At 59.1% G+C, this 10,805-nt stretch overlaps 1 protein-coding gene across 1 annotated transcript in view; it reads right to left on the reverse strand.

Moving 5' to 3' along the window:
- Positions 1-5,265, reverse strand: part of CABLES2 (Cdk5 and Abl enzyme substrate 2) — a 7,342-nt gene extending 2,077 nt beyond the window's left edge. The window contains exons 1-7 of the mRNA XM_021712014.1: positions 5,192-5,265; positions 4,987-5,079; positions 3,975-4,052; positions 2,189-2,297; positions 1,525-1,690; positions 714-817; positions 330-436 (exon numbers count right to left, since the gene is read on the reverse strand). Of these exons, the coding sequence (XP_021567689.1) occupies positions 330-436; positions 714-817; positions 1,525-1,690; positions 2,189-2,297; positions 3,975-4,052; positions 4,987-5,015 (593 nt within the window). The 5' untranslated portion in view covers positions 5,016-5,079; positions 5,192-5,265. The remainder of the gene's footprint in view (positions 1-329; positions 437-713; positions 818-1,524; positions 1,691-2,188; positions 2,298-3,974; positions 4,053-4,986; positions 5,080-5,191) is intronic.
- Positions 5,266-10,805: the final 5,540 nt, after the last annotated feature.

A 10,805-nucleotide genomic window follows, 5' to 3' on the forward strand; every position in this document is an offset into this window, starting at 1 on the left:
CGGCCTCCCAAAGCACGGGATTACAGGCTGAGCCACCGAGCCCAGCTGACTTGAAGCTTTAAAAAGCTCCTGAGCTGCTGGAGGGGTTGGCAGATGAGGAGGAGGAGGGGGGAAGTGGGAGGGGGAAAGGGAGGCAGAGGAGAGGCTGTGGGGGGAGGGAGCTGCCTCCAGGGGCCTGGTCATACTTTGGAGGGGGCAGTGATGGGGTTGGTCAGGCTTGAGAGAATCTACCAGAAAGTGGCGAGGAGAGGCTGACTGTCCTCACAGGACAGTCAGAGACCATGAAAGATCTCTCAGGGAGCAACCAAGGTGTCACCAGCTTTCCTCACCTCCTGATCTTGCTCAGTGTCAGCTTAATGTGCGGGAACTTCTCCCTGAAGGTCTCGTTCATGTCCTTCTTGAGGTCTGAGGGCTTCACATACTCAATCACTGTGGTCTGCAGAAAGCGAGGTGCTCAGGCCGGCCAGGGTTTGTAAACACAAACACAATGTAGCTTCAGAGGCACCCGGACAACCATAAGAACACATGGTCGCAGTGAGGAAGACCTGGGCTGCCCCGCCTGTGGCCCACCCTGCATGCCGCCCTGTGGCCCTAGCCCCAAGCCCAGGGCTGCTGCTGTTTCAGGCATGGGCACATCACCCTGGGTGGGTGCTGGCCCACAGCCTGCCCCATGTGCCCTGGAAGCTACACTTGGCGGGGGTGGGGGCACTCACCATGTATGATGCAAAGATGAGGACACGCTTGTGTTTGCCGCAGGGCCACTGTGGGTCATCCAGGAGGTTGGGGTTGTACTCCAGGGTGTCCCCCACATCACTTCCTGCAGGCAGAGGCCTCCTAAGCCACCAAGGCCTCCAGCAGAGCCCATGAAGCCTTGAGGGGAGGCTGGCCCACAGGGGTAGTGGGGTGTAGGGCAAAGTTCCTGGGGCCTGGGAGGCTCTAGTCACATGCTCCCACCCAAGGCCCAGGGACTGAAAAGACGTTCTGCAGGGGCCCTCCCTGCAGCCACCTGCGCACGTGGCTCCTCTGCACCACCTGGCTCGACTAAGCCCGGGCTTCTATCTGGACACTCCTCCCTGAGCTGCCCGACCTGACCCAGGTGCCATCCGCACAGAGGGCTGTGGACTCCAACGTGGCTGTGGGTGCTGCTGTCCCTGAGCCAGGGTTCAGGCACACAGGTCACACATCTTGTGCCACATTTTAAGGCAGGTGGGGCCAGGCATGGTGGCTCATGCCCATAATCCTTGCACTTTGGGAGGCTGAGAAGGGAAGAGAGCTTGAGCCCAGAGTTCAAGACCAACCTGGGCAACATAGCAGGACCCTGTCTCTATAAAAAATTGAAAAAAAAAAATTAGTTGGGTCTGGTGGTATACGCCTGTAGTTTCAGCTACTCAGGAGGCTGAGGTGGAAGGACTGCCTGAGCCCAGAAGGTCGAGGCTATGGTAAGCCTGAGTGACAGAGTAAGACCCAAAAAGGAAAAGGCACAAGGCCACCCATCCTGTGTCAGGGCTCAGGCACACAGCCTACCTAGCTCTGTGCCAGTTGGCACTGGCTTGGTGGGGATAGGTTTGTGTCTGGACCCCGGAAGAGCCCGGGGGATGCTGGGCCGAGGTGTGGGCAACAGGCTGTGGTTGTCACTCTTGTGTGTGACCAGGGCGTTGGTAGGGTACAGGAACTTAGCATAAGACACGACCTGGAACAGCAAAGGCATCAGGATCAGTTCTGCCACCCAAGCCCAGGAGGTTAAGGCCAGCCCTGCTTTCTTTGCCCACAGCAGGGAGGTCCAGACGTGTGCACATGGGCCTATGTGCAAAAGGAAGGAAAGAGCCCTTGGCTTGACGCTGTCCACTCATGTAAGAACGTAACCCTCAGCCCTGCTTCATCTAGATCTGCAGTAGCTTTATCCCACCTCTGAAGACCCAGGCTTCAGACCACCAGCAGGAGGTAGGTGGAGGGATGGCGAGCCTGCCCTGCGAGGAGGTGGCAGCGCTGGAGACAGTTATATGGCTCATGCCTCAGGCCACTTCTGCGTCAGGCTGCCAGAGCTGCTGACTGCTCTGCGCCATTTTCCCAGGCCCACATGGTCTGCGCCCTCCCACCCTTGCCACTGAGTGAGTCTAGGCTCACTGCATGGGCACTGCCACAGCTGCTCACTGCTCCACCGCACTGGGCCTGGCCACCTGGGACTTGCCTTTCCGTCTGCTCCCAGCTCAACGCCTTCCAGCTCGAAGACCATCTCGGAGGACACAGAGACACCGCCGGATGGGTGCCTCTGCTTCTGGCTATCCACTCGCAGGTCACTGCAATGCAGAGGGTAGCGGCTGCCACCTGCACAGGACTGGGGCTCCAGTCACGTGGCCCACCTGCCACTGCAGAGGTGGTCCTGGAACAGGAGCTGCACAGCCCCTTGTCCTCAGGAGGGCAGTACTGAGTGACCAAAGGGCAGTTCCACTATAAGCGTCACCTTTGAGCCCCCTTGCCCGTAACAGATACCAACCATTAAAACACCTGGGGAGGCCGGGTGCAGTGGCTTAAGCCTATAATCCCAGCACTTTGGGAGGCTGAGGCGAGAGGACTGCCTGAGCCCGTGGGTTTGAGACCAGCCTGGGCAACATGGTGAAACCTCATCTCTACAACAAATAAAAAATTAGCTGGGTGTGGTAGTGTGCGCCTGTAGTTCTGGCTACTTGGAAGGCTGAGGCAGAAGGATCGCCGGAGCCCAGCAGGTCGATGCTGGGGTGGCCGTGAGCATGCCACTGCACTCCAGCCTGGGCTACGGAGTAAGACTCCAACTCAAAATAAAGAAATAAATAAAACACCTGGGGGGCCAGGCATGGTGGGACATGCATGTAATCTCAGTGCTTTGGGAGGCCAAGGTGGGAGGATTGCTTGAAGCCAAGAGTTCAAGACCAGACTGGGCAACATAGTGAGAACCCGTCCCTATTAAAAAAAAAAAAAAAGAAAGAAAAAAAAGCCGGGCTTGTGGCTCAGTCTGTAATCCCGCGCCTTAGGAGGCTGAGGTGAGTGGATTGCCTGAGCCTGCGGGTTCGAGACCCACCTGGGCAGCGAGACCTCATCTCTACAATAAATCAAAAAATCAGCCGGGCATGGTAGCGCATGCCTGTGATTCCAGCTACTTGGAAGGCTGAGGTGGAAGGATCGCCGGAGCCCAGCAGGCGAGGCTGCGGTGGCCGGGAGTGGCCACTGCACTCCAATCTGGGTGACAGAGTGAGACTCTGACTCAAAAAAAACCAAAAACAAACAAATAAACAAAAAAAAACCTAGCCTGGGTGTGGTGGCATTTGTAGTCCTAGCTCCTTGAGAGGCTGAGGTGGGAGGATAACTTGAGCCCAAGAGGTCGAGGCTGTGGTGAGCTATAATTGTGCCACTGTAGCCTGGGCAAAAGAGCAAGACCCTGCCTCTAAAAATATAAAAACAAAACACACACATGCCTACCCTAGGGGCAGCACCCACCTTCCCCGAACCCCAAGCCAGCCTACTGGATGCACATAAGCCTCCACCTTGCAGGCGCCCATCCCGGCCACTTGGCTTGGATCTGAAAGCCACAGCTTCCCATGCCAGGCCAGAGGCTTCTCCACAGCTATTTTTAAGCCAGGATCACATAATACTATCCCCACTCAACAGCCATTTCCACCGTCCCTGAATTATGTACAGGATGTGACTGCCTGTCCTGCATATCACATCCACACAAGGGGGGGCAGCCCGGCAGTCCACCTATAGATGGCAGAGTTGACCCCCTGGCCCCTCCTGGGGCCTGAGGACCTGAGATGGCCATTTGGTACCCAAGAGCTATGGCAGAGGCTGCTGTGCTGGCCCTTGAGAGCCCTGCAGGGGCCCATAGAAGACACGGCCTTATCCTGGGGTGTGGCGTTTGCGAGGCCTCTGTGCTGGGTGAGGCTGGGGCTTTGCTCATGCGTGGGAGGCCATGGGGCTCTCACTACCTCAGGACCACTCACCTGATCCGCAGGCCTTCTCCATAGGGCAGGACCGAGAAGGCTGCGCACAGGGACCGCTTGGCGCAGATGAGCACGATCCTGTGGGGGATGGAAGGATGCAAGGTCTGACCAAGGCTGGAGCTGGTGGGGGCCGGGTCAGTGCTGCTCCCAGGGCCATGGGATTCTCAATGGAAAACTTCGTGCTCCCAGGCTCAGGGGTGGGAACTGCCTGAGCTGTCCGGGGACTTGGGCCCAGGAAGCTGGTGGCCAGTGTCAGCAGATCTGGCTGTTCTGGCTTTCAGGATGGAGTCCCCAGAGGGGCTGGGGGCATGTGCCAGGCATGAGGGCCACATACAGGATGGCTTATCCCTGGCCCCGGTACAGGCAGGGGTCTTGGCTCACCCAGGAAGGTTGTGCTTCACAAAGGCAGAGGGGTGGGAGGTGAGGTCTGCCTGGAGCTGGGCAGGACCTGGTGCCACCAGAAAGTGCCAGACCCACATGAGAGCGAGCCTGGCCTGGAGGTTTCCTTGCTCAGTGCTCGAGCAGCCGGGACCTGGGCCTGGAGCCTGAAGCAGGAGCCACAGCCCTTCTCACCAACGCAGCAGTGGGGAACTGCTCTGCCGTTCTCTGGCTGGGATGATGGGTGCGAGACCGATACTCAAGACTGACAGGGAGGAAGGGTCGTTCAGACCTATAGCCACTGCTGGTGAGTGCCTGGTTTGCTGGGACCCTTGGGGCTGGGTATGCCTGGCAAGGAGGGACGGGTGGTGGCTTTAGTTCAACCTGCTCTCTGTGCTCCCAACACAGCGGAGCCCTCCAGGGACATCTCCCAGCTGGGCTGTTGCTACATCTCCTGCTTCCATGTCAACACCTCTGCTGGGGGCTGGCGTCTGCACGTGGCCCTCCGCCCGGGTCCCGAGGATGTGGGTTCGCCGCAGACATGCCAGGGCCTTCTGGTGCCCGGCTGGCAAGGACGAAGGCAGGTGTGTGGGGAGGAGGGGGTCGCTTTTCAAGGAGCCTGGGACGACAGTACCTGCTGTTCCGTGTGTCATACTGCCGCATGTTCTTGATGAAGTGGGTCTTTTTCAGGGCTTTGTGCCTCGGTGACCCGGATGTATGCTTGGTTCTGCAAGGTAGAGAAGCAGGCTGCTGCTCCTTCCCTTCCAGGACCTCTCTGGGCCCTGGGGGGGTCAGTGGAGCAGGGCAGGGCAGGGCACTGGGGTGGACGGGATACATACCTCTGTACAGAGGCACATCCCACGGTGTCTTCCAGAAACTCCAGGGAGCAGCGCTGGGATGTGCCTCGCCTCCTGCGGGGACAACAGGAGGCCTTAGCACAGGCGGGTGCCGGCGGTGCTGGGAAGGGCTGTGCCCCAGCCTAGCCACACCTATGGGCTAAGAGGCCTAAGGAGGGAGTGCCCTTCCCGCCTTGGGGTGTCCACCGCAAGGTTCCCATCTGTCTGGGAGGCACTGCGATCCCCTCTGGCCCTCTGGAGCAGGCTTCTCAGACAGGCCAGGCCAGTCCACCCTGCCTGCTGGGGATACCCGGGCAACACCTGCTGGGTATTTCACCAGCTCCAGTAGGCCTGTCCCACCCAGCCCTGCCTGCGATCGGTGGTGCCTGCCCCTGCCAGAAGCACGGCCCCTTGCTCAAGGCCATGGTTGGGCCCTGTGCTCCCCGTCACACACCCTTGTACCCCAGGGCCTTCGCAGGCCTGTGCCTCAGTCTGGAACATTCCTTTCTAGTCCCCCCAGGACTACCTCTTTCTGGACTTTGGGTTTTGGTTTCTATGCTGCCTCCTCAGGGAGGCCGCCCAGGCCTCCAGCCTGTGAGAGTTCGCCTGGAAGATCCCCCCACTGACCGCTGGCCTGGAAGAGGCAAAGGGTGGAGGTCAACTCCAGTCCTGCAGCTTCTGAACATGTGACCTGGGAGTGGTTTGGCACCTGCCCAGGGTCACACTGCCTGTGTAGTCCTGGGTGGTCCCAAGACTGTCACCTTGATGCCAAAATTCACATTCCCATCTCCTCACAGATGCCCCTAGACTCACGACGGGACATGCCCTGATAACACTACCTGAAATGCACTTGACACACCCAACCTGGGTGCCTCTCAGCACAGCCTCCGGCCTAACGTGCTCGGATGCCATGGGGCCCACAGCCAACAGCAAGCGCGTACAAAGCCCAGTGTGCAGCAAAGGTCGAGTGCCTCATGTGACCCGCTGAACATGGCACTGAGAGGGAGGGATGGTGAGGGGGCCTGGGAACAGTGGACAGCTGAGGTCAGGGGTTTAGAGTCAGGTAGGCCTCCGAAGACAAGGGCAGGAGGAGCTTGTTGAATACAAACCAGAACTGAAGACAGAAGACCCAGGAGACAGATACTCCCTTGCTCCATCCCCAGAGGGCTGTGCACCTCCAGCTGCTTGTGCCAGGGGGCAGGGCACCAGCCAGATTGGCTGCAGAGGAGGCGAGAAGTGGATGGGGGACAGTACTTGGGACCATGGTGGAGGGTGGGGTTGGGGGAGGCAGCTGGCTCTGAGGGCGCATCTGCAGGCCCAGGTTGTCCTGAGAGGCTGTAGGGCCCACCTGACAATGCCCAGTGCAGGTTGCAGGTGCAGGCCTGGGCAGGGAGAAAAGCAGCCTGAGTGGACTAGGGGGACTGTCCCCATAGAGATGTCTGTGTTCTGCCCTCAGGGCAAGCCCAGAGGCCCCAGGGCCCAGTCTCACAAGTCGTTCCAGAAGCTCCTTCCCTCGGGCAATTAACTCCACATACCTGGGGCATCATCTGTGGCCCGCGGAGGTGTCTGCGGAAGTCTGGGGCCCCTTGGTGGCCCGCCTGGGCAGTCATAGCCCAGGCCCCATGCAGACCCTGTGTGGCCCAGCTCAGGGTCCTGCGGTTCCTGATCTCTGCCACCGGTTTAACCCTTCCTTGCTATACTCTGGTCACTGTGGGGATGGTGTGTCTCTTCCCACCAAGCTTTAACATTCAGCCCTAGCTGCTTCTGTAGGCTTTTCTCTTCTCTGTGGTTTCCTCTGCTGTTCCTTCTCTGTGAGCATTTTAACAAACTCGGTCTTCACAGTTCTGGGAGGCAAGTTGTGTTCTTACCCTCAGTTTACAGGTGAGGAAACTCAGGCACAGAGCCAAGTTGACATGGCTGGTAAGAGGGAGCATGGACCTCTGCCTGGGGGGAGGCCAGGGCCCTGCTGCCCAGCAGAGGCACCCAGCCAGTGCCAGCTACAGCAGAGCTGTGCCAGCACCGGTTCCTTGGGGCTCACTTGAACCTGGTCCCATTCCAGGCCGTGTTTTCTGGCTTGAGTCTGAGGGAGCTACAGTGGTGCCCGGCATAGGCAGACCAGGGTGGTCAATGGAAGGCAAGAAACACCGAATCAGGTTGACAATGAAATGCCAGAGGTCAGACCACGCTGGTTTAACCTGCTTGGGACTCAGGTGCATGGATGTGAGGGCTCAGGCGACATGAAGCCCTTCCTGGGAGGTGCCACAGCAGAGCCCTCCAGAACATGGGCTTTGCTCCCAGAAAACAGCATGCAGCTCCTGCTTAGGGCCACCAGTTCCCTGCATCCGCCTGCAAGTTGCAGAGTTGTTCGCTTGTGCAGACACCCCCTCCCACCCTGGCACTGGACACTGACCAGGGCTACTGGGGGTTAAGCTGTCCCTGACAGACATGCTGAGGTCCTATGCCTGGCACCTGTGAAGGGAACCTTTGTTGAAAGTGAGGACTTTTTTAACCTGGGTCACAGGCAAGTCCTGATATGGTGACTGGTGTCCTCGTGAAAGGATGGGAGGATGGTGCCACGTGAAGACACACATGAGAGAACACCCATGGAGCCTGGAGCGATGTGGCCACAGTCCAGGAGTGCCGGAAGCCACGGGCAGTGGGAAGAGGCCGGAGGAGCCGCCCCAGAGCCCCCAGATGCTGGGCTCTGGCCCTGACCAGGAGAGGACACATGCTGGTGCTGCCCAAGGGGACTCCCACGGCCATGGAGACAGAGCAGCACCCACCCCCCTTGGAGGGTATGGCTGGTAGAGCTCCTGGACACTGCTCAGCCTTGCTGAGGAGGCCCAGGGCTATGGCCTGATCATGCGTCAAGTAACCAAGAGCTTAACGGCAGAAGCAGACCCCATGCTGGAAGCTCCATGGCAAAACAGGGGTTCCCACGACTCACTTAGTCGCTTGGCACAAAACACTACACCAGACTGGACCTTAGTGTTACTCTACACTGGGGACTGAGACAAGTGTGCCCATTGGCAGCTGTGTTATAACAAGAGGCTCTGCTGGTCTCACCTTGACCATGGCCACATGCCTTGCTGACCCTGGACATGCATCTGACCTCAGGGAGACAGTGCTTAGTGCAAACCTTGGTCTCATAGGAGGAGACCAAGGCTCAGAGAGGCCATGCCACTGGCTCAAGGTCACAGAGCTATGAACGGTGGAGCTAGAATTCAAACCGTCCTGTTTCCAGAACCCAGGTCAAGCCACCACACTCTAGACACACCCTGGAGGCTACCTCCAGGGCCTTCAGAATTCTGATTTCCTAAAATCAACAAACTCTGGAACTCTAAGCCAGTAGCTAGCCCTCCCCCATCCCCCTAAGCAACAGAAAACTGGACACAGACAGACCTCGTCCTGTGGGCTGTAGTGGGTGCTGTGGGGGACAGGAGGGACATCTGGACACGTGGAGTGAGGGGCAGGAGAGGCTCCCAGGGCAGGCCCAGTAATGGGTGCAGGGACGTGGGAACCCTGGGGGATGTAACAGGAACCCCACAGGGCCCTCCAGCCCACACCATGTCCTACGCTGCCCTGGAAGGCAAGGCCATGGCACACCTCCTTCAGAACCCCGCAGGGCAGGCCACACCATGCTAGGCAGATGCAGAGCTTGTGTGTGGAGCAGCCAGGCCTGCTTGGAGGGTTCTGAACTCAGGAGTGCCTGTCCTCTCAGCCAGGAAGCCCACTGGGGCCCTTGTCGCACAACCCTGGAGGGTCTCGCGGTTCCATCTCCCCTGCTCTCCCAGGAGCTGGCTATGCCAAGTGCCCAGGGCTGGCTGTCTCCCTCGGGGCAAGTTGATCTTTCTGCACCCTCCCTGGAGTGGCAGCTGAGCTTGTTGGGGCGGCTGTCTCTTGGATGGGCTCAGGTCACCAGCACCCTCAGCCTCAACCAGGAACTCCTCCACCTACAAGAGCCATGGTGACTTCTGCAGGTGAGGATATTCCTCACCCCTCAGACACTGCATGTGAAGCCAGGGTCCTGACAACAGTGCTGTGTCCCTACCCGACTTTTCCAACCAAAGATCTCAGAGGAACCTCTGGCTAGGCCTGCACCAGGGCCAGGGCCATAGAGCCACCACAACAACCTCTGGGTAAGAAGATCTGCCTCTGGCCCGCCGGTGGCAGCTCTGACCAAGAGCTCTGTGCCCAGCCCCCTCCCAGGGGCTGCCAGGGGACAGTGGCTGTCTCTGAAGGGACCATGACAAGTAGCTGGTCCTGGCTTGGGCCCAGGACTCCTCAGGGTGAGGGGCTGAGGGTAGGGGTGGTGTAGTCACCAGGTCCGGTAGGAAGGGGCCAAGGAAGCATGGTTACCTAGGGTCAGTGCTTTCTAGAAGGACATGAGGTGTCTGGCAGCCAGGGGCCACCTGGGCAGGAGACATAGACTGGAGGAGCAGAGTTCAGGGCTGTGGTTGCCCTGGGATGGGCTGAGGGGCTGCCCAGACACAGAATCAGGACAGGGGAGTCACTGCAGACCCAGGACTGACCCAGGGATGCAGAGCTCAGAGTGATAAGACTGGCAGGGATGTGACAGGGAGACCAGGGCCACCACAGACCTGTGTGGGTAGGAGGTGCAGAGGACTCTGAACAGATGTCAGTGACAGGGAGGGAGGGCCCCTTGTCCACGCATTGGATCCCAAAGACGCCCAGGGAGTGGCCCAGCTTGGAGAATATGAGAGAATGTATATGGGGTATTTGAGAGTCTTTGTGTTTGGGGCACTAAGCGTGGATTGGGGAGAGAGCATGCCCAGAGCCGACATGGCTCTGGGACTCAGAGGGCCAATAAAGGCTGAGGGAACCCTGAAACCCAGGTACACGTGATTGACAAGGTGAGATGACCCTGACCCCATATCCAGGGGTCTGACAGGGCTTGAGGAAATACTTGATAGAGCCCCAGGACACCCCAACTCCATGTGCAGGGTTGACAAGGTCCTAGGCGACCCCAACCCCCAGATCCTGAGCTGATGGGCCCCGAGGTCACCCCAACCCCTGCATCATGGACTAACAGAGCCCCAGGTCACTCTGACCTGTGTCCTGGACTAATGGCCCCAGGTGATTCCAACTCCTGCATCATAGGCTGATGGGTGCTCAGGCCACAAGGGCCCCTGAGTCCTGGGCTGATGGGTGCCAGGTTACCCTGACCTCTGAGTCCTGGGTTGATGGGGGCGTAGGCCACCTGATCCCCTTGTTCTGGGCTTGACCTGGCTGCGGTCCCCATCCCCTGCATTCTGAACCAGTCTGTCCCCAGCCCCCATCCGTGTCCTGAGTTGACCTGCCCTCATCCCCATCCCCTGTGTCCTGGGCTGACCAGTCCCTTGTCCCTATCCTAGTTCCTGTGTCGTGGACTGAACTGTCCCCATCCCTATCCCTGTTCCCCTTGTCCTGGGCTGACCCGGCCGTGGTCCCCATCCCCTGCATCCTGAACCGGCCTGTCCCCTGTCCCCATCCGTGTCCTGGGCTGACCTGCCCTCATCCCCATCCCCCGTGTCCTGGGCTAACCTGTCCCTTATCCCTATCCCTGGCTCCTGTGTCCTGGGCTGACCTGTCCCCATCCCTATCCCTGAGTCCCTTG

This window comes from Carlito syrichta, unplaced genomic scaffold, assembly GCF_000164805.1.
Source record: "Carlito syrichta isolate Samal-C Ts95f unplaced genomic scaffold, Tarsius_syrichta-2.0.1 Scaffold303013, whole genome shotgun sequence".
In the NCBI taxonomy this organism is placed as follows: domain Eukaryota; kingdom Metazoa; phylum Chordata; class Mammalia; order Primates; family Tarsiidae; genus Carlito; species Carlito syrichta.